We start from the raw sequence: 19,287 nt of genomic DNA, 5'->3' as shown, positions 1-19,287 counted from the left end.
GCAGTGGCGTGATCTCAGCTCAATATAACCTCTGCCTCCTGGGCTTAAGTGATCCTCCCACCTCAGCTTCCTGAGTAGCTGGGACTATAGGTGCCCACCACCATGCCCGGCTAATTTTCTTTGTATTTTTTGTAGAGATGGGGTCTCGCCATGTTGCCCAGGCTGGTCTTGAACTCCTGGGTTCAAGTGATCCTCCTGCCTTGGCCTCCCAAAGTGCTGGGATTACAGGCGTGAGTCACTGCACCTGGCCTTAAGGTCTATTTTTATAGCAATTTAGTTTTATATTAGCATGATGGTTAGTTTTGTGGTTTATGTGTTGATCTCAAAACTGAACCCACCTGGTGAAGAGTCTGATGAACAAACACACAGCTGTTCACAATGGCTTCCCGATGGGATGGTGGCTGTGGCAGCTTATCATACACAACTGGCATGTAATCAGGCACGATGTAATTTGGCTTCTCCAGGTCCATCTTACTTGTGAATTCTTTGCCAACCTGATACAGTGCTTCGGTGGACCAGTCTCCAAACCAATTCAACACACACCTGAGAAAGAGGCCCATGTTTCAGGACAGCTATGAGGGGCAGGCTTTGTCCCTTGGAAGGACACCGACTTTCCTGACCCAGAGCCAAGTAGAGGCCCGCGTACCTGTTGAAAAGTGCTGGCGATGTGGCTGCCCGGTCCTTGAGTCCCTCGGAGGACGGGTTCATGGTGAACACGACGTGGAGGTTGCGGATAACCTGGCTAGTGAACCACTTGTAGAGCTCCTCATGCGAGTCCAGCATCAGGCCTTCCTTCTGTGCCCCCTCTTTGCACTGCGTCATCAAGGTGGCATACTCGTCTCCTTCAAAGAGACCAGGCACCTGGGAAACAGCACAGTGCTGACTTACTGGTCCCCTGGTAACACGTAATGCAACGCAACACGTCACCTAATTACCTCTCCGTTGGCCAGAAGGGTATTCATTCGCTCCAGGAATCCAGAATCTAATACATTAGATTCATCCATTATAAATGCTATCTTTTCATTTTTACAGCCAGAACGTCTCAATACTGTCCGTAGATCTTCATCAAAGTCTTCCCCTGTGTACTTCCTATGGACCTACAGAAGCAGAGGCAAGTTAGGTCCATTCCTACTCACTGAGCTCTGCACACACATCTGTTGCTGGGATTAAGAGGCCACCGACCAGACGCACCTTAATCTGGTACACACTCAAACCGTTCATCCAGGCGACGAAACGAGACAGGGTAGTTTTTCCTGCTCCACTAACACCAATCAGAAGCAAGTGGCCTTGAGGTTGACGGAATATTCTGAAACATTATGAGAACTGATCAATGTTAAGGCTTATAATGCCTCATTCCCCTTTTGACTCATATCTAGTGTCTACAGTATTTTGGACATGTTTTAACTTGAACTTATATATTAAACATTTGCTGAGCAACTGTTATTTGTGAAGTCCAGGAGGAATGCAAAGACCAGTAAGACATGGTCCTGTCCTCTAGACTGACATGAGAGACTAATGCAATTCCAGCAGAAGGTCAAAGGGCCATAATCATGGCAGGTATGCAGTGCTGGGGGAGGAAGAATGAAGTTCTGCTTAGGATAAACTGAGGATGGTTAAGCTGGACTTAGAAAGAAGAGAAGGGGGAAGCTGCTTGGTGGAGAAGGCTGAGGCGGAGGTGGTAGGACAGCATGAGGCCTGGTGTGACCCGGCACACACACTTGCTCAAGAGCAGCTTAGGCGAGAGGTGGGGCTGTAACAACAAAAAAGCCCACCTGTCAATCCTCAGCACGTGGTCTAGGACTTCATTAAACAGGACCAGCGGAACATCAAGTTCTTCTTCATAAAAGACCTTCAGCCTAGCTTTGACATAATCTCTTAACTCTTCTTGGTCTACTGGGATGTAATCCTATAGAAAAAAAGGTAATACCCAAATTACTTAGAAAAAAGTGTTACTTATTAGACCAAAGTCAACTGTATGTCCACATACCATGAAGAAACTGTTAAAAATGCAACAAAAAAGGTATCATTTACAACATAGCAAAAAAATATAAATTCACTAGGAATGGATCTAAAAACATGAAAAACTTTTATAGAGAAAACTGAACTTCACCAAAAGGCAATGAAGATGACCTCAATACATGAAGAGACATACCATGATCACGGAGGAAAAAAACACTCTACTATAAAAATGCCAGTTCCATCAAACTCATCCATAAGTTCAATGTAATCCCAGTCAAAATCTCAGTGGTGGGAGGTGCTTATTATCCTGGTGCAACCTGACAAGCCAATTCTGTATTTCATTTGGAACAGGAAAGATCCCTCTAGAAAAGAACCAGGTGTGAGGGCCTGCCCTATTTTTTTTTTTTTTTTTTTGTAGCCTCGCTCTGTCACCAGGCTGGAGTGCCGTGGCGCGATCTCAGCTCACTGCAACCTCTGCCTCCCGGGATCAAGCAATTCTCTTGCCTCAGCCTCCCAAGTAGCTGGGACTACAGGCATATACCACCATGCCCAGGTAATTTTTGTATTTTTAGTAGAGACGGGTTTCACCATGTTGGCCAGGATGGTCTTGATCTCTTGACCTTGTGATCTGCCGGTCTCGGCCTCCCAAAGTGCTGGGATTACAGGCATGAGCCACCGCACCTGGCCTGGGCCTGCCCTATTAAACAGACTTATTACCATAATCAGGACCATGTGGTTTTAGCACAGAGAACTACTAACGGATACCTATGCACACAGGGAAACTATGATGACAGACAGATACTGCAGAGTAAATTATTATTTAATAAACTTTGCTGGGATAATGGGCGTCCACAAGGAAAGAACTGAAAACGGACCCACTGCTCACTCAATACACAAACTCAATTAGAGTTGTGATTAAGGGTTTCAAAGATACATCTTTTTTTTTTTTTTTTTTTTTCCTTGAGACAGGGTCTCACTCTGTCACCCAGGCTAGAGTGCAGTGGCCTGATCTCGGCTCACTGCAACCTCTGCCTCCTGGGTTCAAGTGATTCTCCTGCCTCTCAAGTAGCTGGGACTATAGGCACACGCCACCATACCTGGCAATTTTTTTTTTTTTTTTTGAGACAGAGTCTCCCTCTGTCGCCCAGGCTAGAGTGCAATGGCGCGATCTTGGCTCACTGCAACCTCTGCCTCCCAGGTTCAAGTGATTCTCCTGCCTCAGCCTCCTGAGTAGCTGAGATTACAGGCATGCAGTACCGCGCCTGGCTAATTTTTGTATTTTTAGTAGAGATGGGTTTTCACCATGTTGGTAAGGCTGGTCTTGAACTCCTGACCTCGTGATCCACCTGCCTCGGCGAGACGGGGTTTCACCATGTTGGGCAGGCTGGTCTCGAACTCCTGACCTCAGGTGATCCGCCCACCTTGGCCTCCCAAAGTGTTGGGATTACAGGCATGAGCCACTGTGCCCAGCCTGAAAGATACATCTTTAAGAACGTTTGTTCTTCAAAAGACCTTATAAAGAGTAAAAAAATGGCTGGGCGCGGTGGTTCATGCCTGTAATCCCAGCACTTTGGGAGGCCGAGATGGGCTGATCACGAGGTCAGGAGATCGAGACCATCCTGGCTAACACAGTGAAAACCCCATCTCTACTAAAAATACAAAAAATTAGCTGGGCGTGGTGGCGGGCACCTGTAGTCCCAGCTACTTAGGAGGCTGAGGCAGGAGACTGGGGTGAACCCAGGAGGCGGAGCTTGCAGTGAGCCGAGAAAGCGCCACTGCACTCTAGCCTGGGCGACAGAGCGAGACTCCATCTCCAAAAAAAAAAAAAAAAGAGTTAAAAAAAAGATAAGCCACAGGGAGAAGTTTCCTGTAAATGAAAAAGAATGGGTACCTAGAGTCTTAAATATATAGAAAATTCTACCAATATTGAACACGCCCACCTTACTACTCCCAGCTCCTATCAGGCGCTCTGCCTTGTATGCCCTCCCTGACGTGGTGAACCTTCCTAGACAAAGCTGAACTTCACTGAAAGCCATTCAGAAGACCTAAACACACGAAGACCAGTGCAAGGGTCATTCTCCCAGAAATCTCTTCCCAGCCTGAGTTATCTCCCTCTGTCCTGCTCTTTCCTCCATTGGAGTGGGAGCTGCCTAAAGGAAGCTCTTACTCACGTCTATCACCTGGGGCTACTCAATGAAATGCATGTCAAGACTGTAACTCAGTAAATGTCCTCATCCTTTGCAGAGAAAAAGGACAACTCACAGCTATTCTGGAGAGGTGAACTCCATCTAGCATTTTAGCATATGAAACATTTTCACACAAGTTATTCACAATTGTCCTATTTTCAGTGTGAGGAATGTGAAAACAAATTTGTGAAGCAAAGATTTCTTTCACTGCAAACCCGCTGAAGCAACACCTTCCACCGGCTGGAAATCCAATGGCTCGACCCTCACACGGAAGTCAGAACCCCAACAGCAGCCAGCCTGCCAGCCATACTCCTGGGAATTCCTGCCCTAAAGTATCAGTGACTGCAAACCCGTAGCACATCACTGCTGTAACCACAGCCTATTTTATAGTGCACTTTAGGACAAAGAGATTTTTCTTGTTTTTTAAGTGTTTTTTTGAGGTAAGGTCTCACTTTGTTACCCAAGCTGGACTCTTTTTAAGTTTTTATTCTTTTTTTGAGACGGAATCTCGCTCTGTTGCCCAGGCTGGAGTGCAGTGGCGTGACCTTGGCTCACTGCAACCTCTGCCTCCCGGGTTCAAGCGATTCTCAGACTCCTGAGTAGCTGGGATTACAGGCACATGCCACCATGCCTGGCTAATTTTGTCTTTTTAGTAGAGATGGAGTTTCAGCATGTTGTCCAGGCTGGTCTCGAACCCCTGACCTCAAGTGATCTGCCTGCCTTGGCCTCCCAAAGTGTGGGGATTACAGGCCATTGCGCCTCGCTGTACTTTTTTTTTTCTTTGAGACAGAGTTTCGCTCTTGTTGCTGAGGCTGCAGTGCAATGGCGCGATCTCAGCTCACTGCAACTTCTGCCTCCCGGGTTCAAAAGATTCTCCTGCCTCAGCCTCCTAAATAGCTGGGATTACAGACATGCGTCACCACGCCCAGCTAATTTTGTATTTTTAGTAGAGATGGGGTTTCTCCATGTAGGTCAGGCTGGTCTCGAACTCCCGACCTCAGGTGATCCACCGCCTCAGCCTCCCAAAGTGCTGGGATCACAGGCGTGAGCCACCGTGCCCAGCCGATATTTTGTTTTCTAAAGTATTTTTTGAAACAGGGTTTTGCTCTTTTACCCAGGCTGCAGTATGGTGGTGTGACCACAGCTCACTGTGACTTCCTGGGCTCAAGCCTCCCAAGTTGCTGGGACCATAGGCGTGAGTTACCTTGCCTGGCTAAATTTTCAAATTTTTTTGTAGAGGTGGGGTCTTACTATGTTGCCCAGGCTGGTCTCAAACTCCTGGGATCAAGTGATGCTCCTGCCTCAGCCTCCCAAAGTGCTGGGATTACAGGTGTGAGACACCATACCCGGCCTAAAGATATTTTTGAGTAGAAGATAATTCGTTAGAATTCGTTAGCATTAGAAAGGGATGGCAGAAAAAGAAGTATGTCTGAAATGATGCGAGTTTGCTACCTTTGACAGCCAGTTGCTGTACAAGATGGGTCGGCTCATTGCCTTCTCTCTGTCGATGTTAGGGAAGTGCTTCAGAGCAACCGTGTCGATGTTCTCATCAGTCCAACGCCTCTCCTCATCCTCTACGAGTCTGTGGGGAGAGCAGCATGTGCATTTAGGTAACTAGAGGGCACGGTGAAGAAGCACCATGTTTGTGGGTGCTGTGGGCTCTTCCAAAGGATGCAGTCAGTCTTTATCACACATCTTCCTTTACTATGCATGGATGAACCTAAAAGCTGAACTCATGACAGCTTAGGCAACCTGAAATTTTATTTATTTATTTACTTACTTACTTACTTACAGGGTCTCACTTTTTTTTTTTTTTTTGAGACGGAGTCTCTCTCTGTCGCCAAGGCTGGAGTGCATTGGCACTATCTTGGCTTACTGCAAGCTCCACCTCCCGGGTTCACACCATTCTCCTGCCTCAGCCTCCTGAGTAGCTGGGACTACAGGCGCCCGCCACCAAGCCTGGCTAATTTTTTTTTTTAATTGTATTTTTAGTAGAGATGTGGTTTCACCGTGTTAGCCAGGATGGTCTCGATCTCCTGACCTCGTGATCCGCCCGCCTCGGCCTCCCAAAATGCTGGGATTACAGGCGTGAGCCACCTCGCCCAGCCCAGAGTCTCACTCTTACTTACTTACTTACTTACAGCCTGGCAACAGGCTGAAGTGCAGTGGCGTGATCTTACTTACTTACTTACAGAGTCTCACTCTGTTGCCCAGGCTGAAGTGCAGTGGCGCGATCTTGGCTCACTGCAACCTCTGCTTCCCAGGTTCAAGCGATTCTCCTGCCTCAGCCTCCTCAGTAGCTGGGATTACAGGCCTGTGCTACCATGCCCAGCTAAATTTTGTATTTTTAGTAGAGATGGGGTTTCGCTATGCTGGTCTCAAGCTGTAATCCCAGCACTCTGGGAGGGCAGAGGCAGGCGGATCACTTTAAGTCAGGAGTTCAAGACTAGCCTGGCCAATGTGGTGAAACCCTGTCTCTACTAAAAATATAAAAATCAGCCAGGCGTGGTGGCACATGTCTGTAATCCCAGCTACTCTGGGGGCTGCGGCACAAGAATTGCTTTGAACCCAGGAGACGGAGGTTGCAGTGAGCTGAGATCATGCCACTGCACTCTAGCCTGGGTGACAAAGCGAGACTCTGTCTCAAAAAAAAAAAAAAAAAAAAAAAAAAAAGAAAAAGAAAAAAAGAAATGGGAACTGTGATGCGTGTAGTTTTAGAGGTGTAAGACTTACTACTAGGCAAGCAGGCGAGACTGTGACTGCGCTGCCGTGTGAGGACCTTTTGAGAAGCTGACTGTAAGATCTCCTATGCAGGCTACCAGGTGAGGGTCTAGTGAAGGCAGGTATATACTTACTGAAGCCAATCTGAATTTGTAAGCACAACTGCTGTTGTGACATTTGAATTTAAACAAAATTCTCTGTGGTACTAGAAATCTGTGAAAACTATATTGTGGGAGACAGGGTCTTGCTCTGTCACTCAGGCTGGAATGCAGTGGCACGATCATGGCTCACTGTAGCTGCAGCCTCCCAGGCTCAATCGATCTTCCTGTCTCAGCCTCCCAAGTAGCTGGGACTACAGGTACACGTCACCACACCTGGCTAATTTTTTATTTTTTGTAGAGATGGGGGTCTCACTATGTTGGTCAGGCTGGCCTTGAACTCCTGGGCTCAATGATCCTCCTGCCTCAACCTCCCAAAGTGCTGGGATTATAGATGTGAACCACTATGCCCAGCCAATTTTTTTTTAATTGAAAAGGGGAGAGTGAAGGTAGCTGACATAGCAACAATAACAAAAGACTGTTTAAAAAGCAGCAGAACTCCAATAAGAAATAAAAACAGGGCTGCCACGGCCAACATGCTCTGCACTCTGCCTTGCCTGCTCATCTCTTACAGTGGCTGTCAGTAATGTACCCGGTGTTGCCCAAGAATGCCAAGGACTCGGGTTGGAAAGCCAGTGATTACAACTAGGCAGTATTCTGAGACTCCTTGTACAGTAATGACAGGAGAAACTGCAGGATGACACCTGGTCCAGAGGCACAGCTGCCAAACACTTAAGCATTTCTTAGTTTGGAGGGAACCATCTGCCAAGTCATCTTACTGCAATTCAAACCACAAAACCTTCCACAGTTGATGCCGATCAGTCATCCGTTAGCAATTTTTTCCCTTAAGTATTGGTCACTTAACTAGAAAAACTCAAAACTTACAAGACAAGAATTGATCCAAGTGGGCAACAGGTAAAAGAGAAAACCAGTGCCCCAGAGCTGCAGCTGCAAAGCCTTTGATGAGAACACAGACTGAGAATCAGGAAGAGGGGTGGTGGTTACGGAACACGCACACTGGGCAGTTGTTGGGAGACCTTTTAACTCAGCAGTGAACCCGTGCTCTGGTAAGGTTATCACAGGCAGCTGCTACCTTGTGTGGTCCCACCTGACAGTTTAGAAGGTTTATTAAAGTGCCCCGTTTTTTGACTTCTATGATGTATCTTTAAAAAAAAAGTACCCTGTTCACAGCCACAAGGTTTATGAAAGTGCCTTGTGTAAGCAGACAGTGGTGGGCCAGCCGGTGCATTCAGCGCACTGTGACTTTGTTACCCTGGGGCAACTGTGACCAGTGTCCAGACGGGAGGCTGCCCTGGCCGACTCTGCTCCTTCCACCACTGGCACCACCTGGCTCTAACTTAGGCAGACCACCCCTGAAAAGACCCCAGCTTCGACAGCTGTAAGAACTCAGAGCAGGGGAGAATGGGACCAACTGGATCCTCGGCTTCCCTTACCTATCTTGGAAGAGACGCAGAGCTTCATGTGCCCAAATCCGAATGAGGCCTTCAACAGGCAGGGTCTCCAGAGGTCTCAGTGCTTCAAAGATGCCTCTCACCCACCTAGTCATTTCACGGGGTGAATAGATATAGTGAGGTTGTGTATCCTGGGTGAATCTCTCCTATGGCAATGAGAAAAATGGAAGGTACATGTAAATATCTTAAGACACAGAGAAGTGGTCAAAAGGTAAAATGTGGCAAAACATGTTTACATTAAAGAACCTAGACCCTGAAATATTTAAGAAGATAGCTGGACATGGTGGTGGGTGCCTGTAGTCCCAGCTACTAGGGAGGCTGAGGCAGAAGAATCGCTTGAACCCAGGAGGCGGAGGTTGCAGCGAGCCGAGACTGCGCCACTGCATTCCAGCCTTGGCGACAGAGTGAGACTCCGTCTCCAAATGAGTAAACAATGTTGGAACAATTGGATAAATAACTGTCCAGAACAAAGTTAGATTCAAGCTGCTCACTTTATGCTGAAATACATTATATTTAACGATTTGAATATTTAAACAATGAAACTACAAAAAATCCTTCTGAAAATACTTAAAAGCAAATAAAATACTGGGAAAAAGCATCTGCCACCTATGACAAGAAAGCTGTCCCAAAGCATGAAGAGCGAGGGAGACACAGCAGGGCAGTCGGCGGCTCCCACTCATCCCCCGCAGCCAGCGGCTCCATGGGAGGCTCAACAGAGAAATGCAAATAGCAACGAGAGTCATTTCTCACCAAATGGGCAAAGACATTTTTGTTAATGACTATTTTTTAAATGTTGCAGAATACAGGGAAGCGGGTGCTGCTGGTGGAGGCGTGGCTGGTCCAACCATCTTGAGAGCAATCTGGCAGATATGCAGCCTTTATATACATTTAGAAACTGTATGGCTCTATTTTCGTCATATACACATACATACACATGCATAGGATAATGATTAAGCATGGAAATGTCAGCAGTCTTAGCACCTGCATAGAAAAGTGACTTTGATGACAGACCTTGGAGAAAGTCTCTCGGCTCAATAACATCTCTGAATAAAGTCCAATCTTTATTTCAATAAACTTCTCATTTTATTTTGAGGTAGAGTCTCACTCTGTCACCCAGGCTGGTGCAGTGGCACAATCATGGCTCACCGTAAGCTCTGCCTCCAGGTTCAAGCAACTCTCCCACCTCAGCCTCCTGGGAAGCTGACACTACAAGCATGCACCACCACGCCCACCTATTTTTTGTAGAGACAGGGTTTTGCCATGTTGTCCAGACTGGTCTCAAACTCCTGGGCTCAAAGGATCCACCCACCTTGGCCTCCCAAAATGCTGGGATTACAGGTGTGAACCACCACACCTGGCCAATAGAGTGCCTTAATTATGAGAGGAAAACAATTTCTGGAAGAGCAAAGAAACTCTGCGTACCTGAGACATGGTGTAGAACTCCACCATGGCAGCAGTGAGCGGCTCTGCATACGTCCGCAGGGACGGAATGAGCCTCAGCATGGCGCGGTTGAAGGTGCCGTAGATCTGTGTGAGGGAGGCGGGGCCCGGGTAATCCACATACACGACAGGCACGTGGCGCAGGAACCTGTGCACAGATAGCCCCGCTCAGCGCCCCTCCCTGACAGCGCCTCCCAGGAAGGGGCAGTGTGCCAGTGGAGTCGCCCTGTCCAGGGCCCTGTCTGGAGGTCGTTTCCTAACCCAGCTATGCAGACTTGACATCAGTGTTAGCTGAGATCACACACACACTGCTCAGGCTTGGGGTCTGACACACAACAGTCGATGGAAAACACTTGAAAAACCAGCAAAGATGAAAAAATAACCAAGGCTTATTTCAGCCTCATCTTGGCTCTACAGATGAGTCTGGAGCAGTTCATCACTACCAAGAGATCAATGCTTTTATTTCATTTTATTTTATTTATTTATTTATTTTGAGATGGAGTCTTGCTCTGTCGCCCAGGCTGGAGTGCAGTGGTGCGATCTCAGCTCACTGCAAGCTCCACCTCCCAGGTTCACACCATTCTGCTGCCTCAGCCTCCCAAGTAGCTGGGACTACAGGCACCTGCCACCATGCCTGGCTAATTTTTTGTATTTTTAGTAGAGATGGGGTTTCACCGTGTTAGCCAGGATGGTCTCAACCTCCTGACCTCGTGATCTGCCCGCTTCGGCCTCCCAAAGTGCTGGGATTACAGGCGTAAGCCACCACGCCCGGCCTTAATTTTGTTTTTTTATTTTCAGTAGAGACGAGGTTTCACTGTGTTGGCCAGGATGGTCTCAATCTCCTGACCTCGTGATCCACCCGCCTCGGCCTCCCAAAGTGCTGGGATTATAGGCGTGAGCCACTGCGCCCGGCCAATGCTTTTATTTTTAACATGTTTTCCTGGCATTACAGCACAGAGAAGTAACCCAAGAGGAACCCACAATAAGCAGTATTATTGTCTTTATTATCAAAACCAGGTTTTTGTGGCACTGTGTTTACAGCAATCCTGGAGCTGTGCGTGTGTGAAGCAGAGCAGTCTACCGAGCTGTTTTACCTGTGTGAGAGGGGCTTTCTTCCAGGGTCTGTTGGGGGATTACAAGCCCCAACAAACTGGATTCTCTCCAGCTTCACCCATGTTTGATCTGAGGTACGGTAAAAGCCTCCGTGCTCCACCATCTGAAGGAAGGGACAGGTACCACATTAGGAGCAAAACGTGAACAAGAAACATTGTGGGGCAGGAAGGGCCTTGTGAATAGAAACAAACCTGTCTGATGAAGGATATGACCCTCTGGGTCCCATATTTATCCATATCTGGCAAGTTGATTTCATCACAGAACAACACCAGCCACTTTCCAAGTTGAACAGGAGCCAAAACAACCCCGTTAGGTGTGCGCCTGTACTCGCAGTAGTGATCAAAAGTCTTCAGAAGCAGCTCTGGAGTAGTAGCACTGGAGAAGTTGAGACCCACCACCTTTGGAGGGAAGACACAAAACCACACTGTAAGACCAACCCCATGCTCAACACCAAAAGGTCTGCTGCCCACCTCCTGGCCTCTTTACCTCCATGTCAGGCAAGGCCCGGAGGGCGCTGAAGAGTGTCATGGTCTTGCCAGACCCAGGAGGGCCACACAAGACCAGGGGCTTGTGTTCGGCCAGCCAAGTGTACAAGAGGGCTTCGTGGCGGACTGTGTCCAGTGTTGGCACGACGACATCAGGGGCTGCCACCTTGTGCGTCTCCACTTCAATCTGAGGCACCTTGGCCTGCCACGGAGACCACTCTCCGCTGATGGACACCTACACACGGAGATGGAAGTGTGAGTCCGGCTGCAACCAAGGTGCCTCCTCACGAGGTTTGTTTACCTGAACACAAACTTGAACTTTCAGAACAAGGAAGTAATTGGTCAGGTTAATCTGCATTCTTTGCTAACACACGGAACTAAAAGGATAAAGTCCTTCTATGAAATGGAATAAAATGAAAAGACGAAGTCGAGGTCCATGGTCAGCTTGTTCCAGGATGAGGTAAACCAACAAGGTGAGAATCAGAAACACGGGTGGTAACTGCATGCTCACCTCATAATCGATAATGGGTATGTTGGGCGCAGTGGGCAGAGGCACGGTCGTGATTCTTCTGATGTATTCACCCAGCTCTGCTCTCATTTTTAGCCGGCTGTCTCCAGACAGGGACCAGAGTATGGCATAAACCAGATACCGCTATTAAAAAGGGTATTAAACTTTGATTTTTATAAAATTTCAACAACAAAAGAAAGACACTTACAGCAAAGTTAACCTAAAGACAGTGGTTCCCAGTCTTCCTGCATCACAGACACCCACTGCACCTTTCCTAGCCCCGCAACGAAGGCTCTGCCTCGCCTAGGAGAGAGCGCACATCCACACAGGTGCAGCATTTCAGAGGTCCTCAGACCTGTGGTCTGGCGCAGTGGTGAGCTCTGTGAAGCCCCTGATGCCCCCTGACCTGAATGTAGCGCTCCAGCTGCTCGATCTGCATGGGGAAGTCGGGATGGTTGGCGTTATACTGCGCCACGTTGCGGCAGGCCTGGTGCAGCATGGAGAAGAGCGAGCCCAGGCAGCGCAGGCGTGTTAGGTCCATGATGTGCTCCAGCTGGAAGGCGTGCTCTAGCGCCTTGGTGACCAGGCCGTTGGACGTGAAGTACGGTTGCATGATCGTAGCTGCATCTCTTTGGATCTAGAAAGTGGAAGGAGTGATACTTAACTATCTTTCAAAAGGCAGGCGAGTTTCATCGATTCTAACCTGGTCCCAGGAGAAGGTCATACGACCTTGGAAAACTCATTTTGGATGAAGCTTCAATGACCAGTCCTCATTCCTTCACCCTGGTGGTTCTCAAAAACCCTGCTTCCCAGGAACTTTGGTTTTCCCACTGAACATGGAAAAGGGCAGTCTTTCATCAATTTGTAGAGAAAAGTAAGATAATGAAAAGAATTCTTTAAATTTTCCCATACGTGACTTTTAACATTTGTAGCTGCTACAGCTGGGCTTCCTTGTTTAAGCTGGCAGAAGACAACATTGATTACACAAAAGTTGGCTGGGTACAGTGACTCATGCCTGTAATCCCAGCACTTTGAGAGGCCAAGGCAGGTGGGTTGCTTGAGCCCAGGAGTTCAAGACCAGCGTGGGCAACACAGCGAGACCACATCTGAACATCCTAGCACCCTCAGGTCATGATATGTGGGTCCCACCTGGGCGTACCTGCAGCATGGGGGAAGCGGCCTCCTCCCCCTCATCCTCTTTGCCCTTACGCCGCCGCTGTGCCTCATCCTCCCCTTCATCCAGCGGGATGCTGCGCAGCCTGGCCAGGAAGTTGTTGAAGATCATGTCGGTGCTCAGCACATCCTCACTGAACCAGACCATGCCGCAGCGCGACACTGTGGCCAAGGTCGCGTATTTCAAGTCCTGTACCTCAAACATTATTCTCACCTTGAAAGAAAACATTAAGCAGATTTAATGACATAGGCTTGGAAGAAACCTGGACATTAAGATTCTTTTACCTATATATACACTGAAAGGGTGACTTTAAACTTTATTTTCCTATACAGAAAGTAGCCAGGCATGGTGGCGTGTGCCTGTAATTGCAGCTACTTGGGAGGCTGAGGGAGAAGAATCACTTGAGCCTGGGAGGTGGAGGCTGCAGTGAGCCGAGATCATGCCACTGCACTCTAGCCTGGGTGACAGTGAAAACCTGTCTCAAAAAAATTTTTTCTGCACTTATTTAAAACAAACAAAAAACACCTACAGCTCACATCACTACAGTATTCACCATTCTCTCTACAGGAATCTGGGCAGGACAAGTGTGTGTGGCAGGGAGAAGAACAGGGCAAACCACCTTGTTTAAGGTTTCCCACTGTTCTTGAGGGCACAGAAGCAACAGCCCCCCTCCAAGTGTGATGTCAGCAGTGACTGTGTCCTGGGTTCACACCAGGCGTGGATCCCTCCAGTCTCACAAAACCTGACCAGGCAGGCACGCTGTCATCTCTGGTGTTTTTTGTTTTTTTTTGAGATGGAGTTTTGCTCCTGTTGCCCAGGCTCGAATGCAATGGCGTGATCTCAGCTCACTGCAATGCCTCCCGGGTTCAAGCGATTCTCCTGTCTCAGCCTCCTGAGTAGCTGGGATTACAGGCATGCGCCACCACGCCCAGCTAATTTTTTGTCATTTTAGTAGAGACGGGGTTTCATCATGTTGGTCACGTTGGTCTCAAACTCCTAACCAAAGATGATCCACCTGCCTTGGCCTCCCAAAGTACTGGGATGACAGGCACGAACCACCATGCCCGGCCTCACCTCCAGTTTAAAGATGGCGCAGGTGACTTGCTGGGGTCCCACTGCTAGTAAGTGGTTGAGATTCAAAGCAGGTGGTCGGACTCCAGAGCCTTAACCTCGGAGCTGTAATTGCCTCACAAGGAGATTAATCTCCTCTGACAAGTTAGACTCTACTGGATCAGCTGTCAGAGAGGAACTTGAGTTGTTGGAGTAAGTGCACACTTTCAGACAGTACTAAGAATCCATGGCTGGCTCCTGAAGCTGAGATAAATACCAATCCTAAGCCTTGTTGTTAAAGGCTCATAAGCTGATCAGGCCAGAAACCTCGCATCATCCTTGATTCCTTTCCCTCACACCCACATCTAGTCCATCAGCAAATCCCACGCATGCTTTAAACTCCAGCCATAGTCAGTCACCTCTCAGCACCTTCGCTGCTGCCAGCTCGCCCCCTGTCCCTGGTGCCTGGAGGTCTGAGGCAGTCTCCAACTGGCCTCCTGGCTTTCACCCTGCCCTCTTCATTCTCCAAACGGCAGCCAGACGGATCTTCGTGGACATACATCAGGCAACATCGCTCCTGTCCAGGCTGCTCCATGGATCCCAGCTTGCCCAGTGTACAAACTCACACCCCCGACAATGACCTCCTAGGCCCCTGACCTGGCTCGTTTCCTCTCTAGTCTCAGCCCTGACTTGTCCTCCCCAGTCCTCTCCACTTCAGCCGACTGCCCCTTGCTGTCCTCACATACACCGGCCCCCTGTCCCAGACCTGCTACTCCTGCTGTGTGTTCCTTTGCCCAGAATACTTGGGAGACTTGGGACCTACTCCCTCACTCCCCTAAGTGTCTGCTCAAACCACGTTCTCAGGGAAGGCTTCACATTTTAACCTCCAACCCCCACCAACACCTGACAGCTCGCTTTCCATTTCTTTTTTTCTTTGCACCAATCACTATTCATTTTGTTTGTCCAACTGCATCACACGTGAGCAAGGGCTTTTGTCTTCCTGCCTTTTTTGTTTGTTTGTTTTTGAGACGGAGTCTCTCTCTGTCGCCCAGGCTGGAGTGCAGTGGCGCGATCTCAGCTCACTGCAACATCCGCCTCCCAGGTCCAAGCGATTCTCCTGCCTCAGCCTCTTCAGTAGCTGGGACTGCAGGCGCCCGCCACCACACCCCGCTAATTTTTTGTATTTTTAGTAGAGACGGGGTTTCATCATGTTAGCCAGAATGGTCTCAATCTCCTGACTTCGTGATCTGCCCGCCTCGGCCTCCCAAAGTGCTGGGATTACAGGCGTGAGCCACCGCGCCCGGCCTGTCTTCTTGCTTTCTTACTGCTGTATTTTCAGCATCTAGAACAGGGTCTGACTCAGTGCAAATCCATACCGGGCCTGACTGTGTTTACTGATCAGTAGGTGTTGTCAGGCACCTGCATCATGCACTCATTTTCCAAGGGACAGCCTAGAAAGCCCCATTCCAAATTTCTCATTTTCCCAGCTCTCTAGATGTATAACAGCTTAAGAAACCTTAACGACAACCCCACCATACAGGGTTAACTGATAATCATAGAGTGTGCTTATTACTCAATAAATGATAGAAAGCCATTAATAAAACCTATTAAAATGTTTCTCACCAGCCATGGAAATGGAAAAAAAATCTAGCAGTTGAGATGCTACCTTTGAAAATTACTTACACAATGATCACTACTCCATGGAATCTGGGTCCATGACTCCAGTGCTGCACTTCGCTAGCAAATGAAGTTTAGTTGGCCAAAAGGAATTATTCAGTTGACGACATACAAAAGGCTACTTACATTGGGTGGAAGACTGAGGCGCTCTCCATTGGGCAAAGTTAGGAGCTTATTGTCATCCAGCACTGAGTTCAAGTTCTCAACCCACTCTGGATCCACATCGCCATCGAAGACGATCCACTGGCGCTTCTGCAGCTCACCTCTCACGCTGTCGATGATCCTGGTTGGGAAGGATTTTAAAATAGCTGCTGATTAAATCAAGATTTTAACATTAGGCATGTTTACCGATGATGGTTTCTGAAATGACCTTTAATTTGCTCAGACTTCGGTTGAAAAATAATGTATACTCTGCTCTTGTGAGAGCAAAGTACTTAGCGCCCATATCCAGGAGAACACAAACACAGATCAAAGAAGACGTACTTTCTCAGCACGTGTGTGAAGAGCCCATCTGTCCATTCCCTGGTGTTGGGGTCCAGGGTTCCGTAGAGGTGGTCTTTGCTGATGGCCTTGGGGTCGATGATATGGGCCACACCTTCCACACCCTCGAGTCTCTCCAATGCCTTCAGCAGGACACGCCAGGCCATGCTCTTCCCACTTCCCGAGGGCCCCACCATCATCAGGCCATGATTGATCTGGGTGATCTGATAGAGCTGGAGAACCTGCAGGGCCCAACAGACCAGCACAGTGACCATCCCAGAGGAGGAATGGGGACAGCTCCTCGCCCAGCCACCTCTTGTGAAAGTGAGCAAGAAACATATGTGTGGATTTTTTTTTTTTTTCCTGAAACAGAGTCTCTCTCTGTCACCCAGACTGGAATGCAGTGGCACGATCTCAGCTCACCGCAAGCTCCACCTCCCAGGTTCAAGTGATTCTCCTTCCTCACTCTCCCAAGTAGCTGGCATTACAAGCGCCTATCTATGGATTATTAAAGGCAAGTACTGAAACTCCCCAACTGGAGAGATGTTACACAGGTCACATGTAAAACAAACATTTCCAAACTGTGGCGAGTTCTTTAGTAAGTCAGGAAGGCTGGAGCCAGTGGGACAGGAGACACCAATGAGCAGCCTCAACAAGGACACATCAGATCCTGCCGAGGACAACAAGAGACCCAATGGATGAGCTATGTGTTCAATCCCGTACAGCATCTCTCAGGCCAAACACACACAGCTTGTGTAAACAATAAACTTTTTCTTAAATGAATCACATAGAGGAAGGAAAGAAGCCAATACAGAATGTAAACTACGTATTGATCAGTGATTCAGGTTGTTCATCTCTGGCACTGGAAAGTCTGGTAAGCAGAATTTTTATCAGTATAAACAACTTTCCAATATAGTCATGCACTTAGCATTTTCAGAAATTGAACTGTATCATGTAAAATTTTCAGGTTAAGTATTGTTTCCTCTTCATTTAAACAACAACAACAAAAATTCAAATTGGCCTTGGGCAAATCTTCATAAAGCATATTATGCACCTCCACAGCCTTTGTGGACAGTTTCATCGAAGGGCCCACGGTTGTCATTACCGGACACTAAAGCCAGCAGGGTCTGTGAGGGCAGTGGCCAGTGAAACAATCCAAGTTACCTTTTCAACCCACATTCCACCAACTTCTTCTCCATCTCCATATGTCAAATACATCTCCTGACACACTTTCTTCAGCTCCTCTCGAAGGGCAGTCATCTCACCCCTGTGATACTGGACTCCAGGGAACACGTCCGACAGGAGGCTGAAGAGCAGCGGGATGTCCTCTGCCACCAGCTTCGGCACCATCGTCTCACAGACGCTCTGTATCAGAATCTACGGGGAGAGGGCTGGGCTGTGAGCAGCGCAGCACGGCTCAAGTACCGCCCGCTGCATCCCCAGGAGGTGCGTGATCAGTAACTGTTGGTGAACAAAGGGGGCGAGCACCACTCGCCCACATTCATGCACTCGACTCACTGGGTCAACATTACAGTGTATTTCAGCCATCCCAAGACATGTGAACTGCAAGAAGAACTCACAAGTCATGGCTTAAATGTTAAAAAGGTAAATTTAAATAACATACAAGGTTTGAGTGATCAAAACGTTTGTAACGAACCTCTTGTTCAGGGAGATTTTCAGCAATTTCTCCTTCATCAACTGCTTCCCCTCGTTCCTCTTTCTCTCTCTTTATCTTCTGGATTCTCTCTCTCTTCACATTGCCTGCACTCACCAGCACACTCTTCAAAGCCCGAAGACCGAAGTCATAATGGCTTTGGGAAGAGAGCTGCTCATCGCATAGTCTAGAAAAGAAGAAAAAAAGGCTATCTTTAATAACAGTATACTTAAAGCAATAATAGGGTCAAGTGTCAAGAAACCAGAGATGGATATTTTGAAAGACGTACCATCATTACACATAAAAATTTTAAGGTTAAATGGACACATTTAACATATGCAAGAAACATGATTATGAAGAATTCTAGGCTACTTACTTAAAAAACGGGACGATTTTGTTGGCAAGCACTTCAGCAGTGCGGAAACCCTGTGAGTACAGCATGACCTGGGCGATTAACTGCCGGTCGGGCTTGGTCATGGCCAAGCTCCGGAACAGCTTCTTCAAGTTGTCAGGAAGGTTAGACCGGCCCGCGTAGCCAGGGTTCATGGTGATGAAGATGGCCATGTCCGGGCTCACCTTGACTTGCTTGTTCAGCAGCTCACAAGTAATGGGGGCAGAGGCTGAGAACGAGATGATAGCGTTAAGACTAGAAATGTTAAAAAAACAAAACAAAACACATTCTAAAATGTCTCTAAAACAACAGACAAAGCTCTCGTTCTCCCAGGGAGCTGAAGTAGAGGCTTCCTGGGGGGCTGCTCTCTGGCCTTTCTTCGGGGACCACCAGCCACATTCTCCCAGCCCAGGTGGACCCATTCCCATGTACCTCATGTGCACGTGTCCCAGGTCAAGCCACCAGAGGCAGAGACCACTATTTTATTTGGGCAACACCACACCTGAGTGTCATGGAGAACTCGAGATAGAGATGCAGTCCAACAAATTGTGCAAAAAAAAAAAGGAATAAATGCCGCGACACTGACTGGCTTACATCATGGGAATTACCTGCTCCTAGCATCATCAAAATAAAAAAAACCCAAACCTCCAAGCACCTCTGAGCCACTTTGGAACCAAGTGTATTCTCGCCTTAAGAGAATACTGATCACAAAGGCAAGTATTGCTTTCCTCCACATTCCTTTTGTTTTATTTAGGAGGTCTGGGGAATTCTCCATAAGGCAAGTTGTTATTATGCAATAAAAGGAAACATTAAAAGCTACGCTGCGCACATAAGACAGAATTTCACACGTACCCAATACCCAAATGTTTGCCTCCTTCA

At 47.9% G+C, this 19,287-nt stretch overlaps 1 protein-coding gene across 3 annotated transcripts in view; it reads right to left on the bottom strand.

Annotated features, from left to right (window-relative positions):
- Nucleotides 1–19,287, bottom strand: part of DYNC1H1 (dynein cytoplasmic 1 heavy chain 1) — an 85,609-nt gene that overhangs the window by 22,641 nt on the left and 43,681 nt on the right. For all 3 annotated transcript variants that reach the window (XR_010151271.1, XM_016926971.4, XM_016926972.4), the window contains exons 30-48: nt 18,394–18,637; nt 18,021–18,204; nt 17,528–17,740; nt 16,367–16,605; nt 16,010–16,166; nt 13,142–13,369; nt 12,389–12,619; nt 11,986–12,126; nt 11,476–11,709; nt 11,181–11,387; nt 10,971–11,092; nt 9,859–10,024; nt 8,419–8,582; nt 5,598–5,727; nt 1,773–1,906; nt 1,192–1,306; nt 936–1,097; nt 647–861; nt 339–543 (exon numbers count right to left, since the gene is read on the bottom strand). Coding sequence is in view for 2 of the 3 variants with exons in the window: in XM_016926971.4 (XP_016782460.1) it covers nt 339–543; nt 647–861; nt 936–1,097; nt 1,192–1,306; nt 1,773–1,906; nt 5,598–5,727; nt 8,419–8,582; nt 9,859–10,024; nt 10,971–11,092; nt 11,181–11,387; nt 11,476–11,709; nt 11,986–12,126; nt 12,389–12,619; nt 13,142–13,369; nt 16,010–16,166; nt 16,367–16,605; nt 17,528–17,740; nt 18,021–18,204; nt 18,394–18,637 (3,491 nt within the window). In the remaining variant the exon portion in view is untranslated. The remainder of the gene's footprint in view (nt 1–338; nt 544–646; nt 862–935; nt 1,098–1,191; nt 1,307–1,772; nt 1,907–5,597; nt 5,728–8,418; nt 8,583–9,858; nt 10,025–10,970; nt 11,093–11,180; nt 11,388–11,475; nt 11,710–11,985; nt 12,127–12,388; nt 12,620–13,141; nt 13,370–16,009; nt 16,167–16,366; nt 16,606–17,527; nt 17,741–18,020; nt 18,205–18,393; nt 18,638–19,287) is intronic.

Source organism: Pan troglodytes, chromosome 15 (genome assembly GCF_028858775.2).
Source record: "Pan troglodytes isolate AG18354 chromosome 15, NHGRI_mPanTro3-v2.0_pri, whole genome shotgun sequence".
Classification (NCBI taxonomy): domain Eukaryota; kingdom Metazoa; phylum Chordata; class Mammalia; order Primates; family Hominidae; genus Pan; species Pan troglodytes.
Note: the sequence above shows the minus strand (reverse complement) of the source record. Positions and strands in the feature narration are given on the sequence as shown.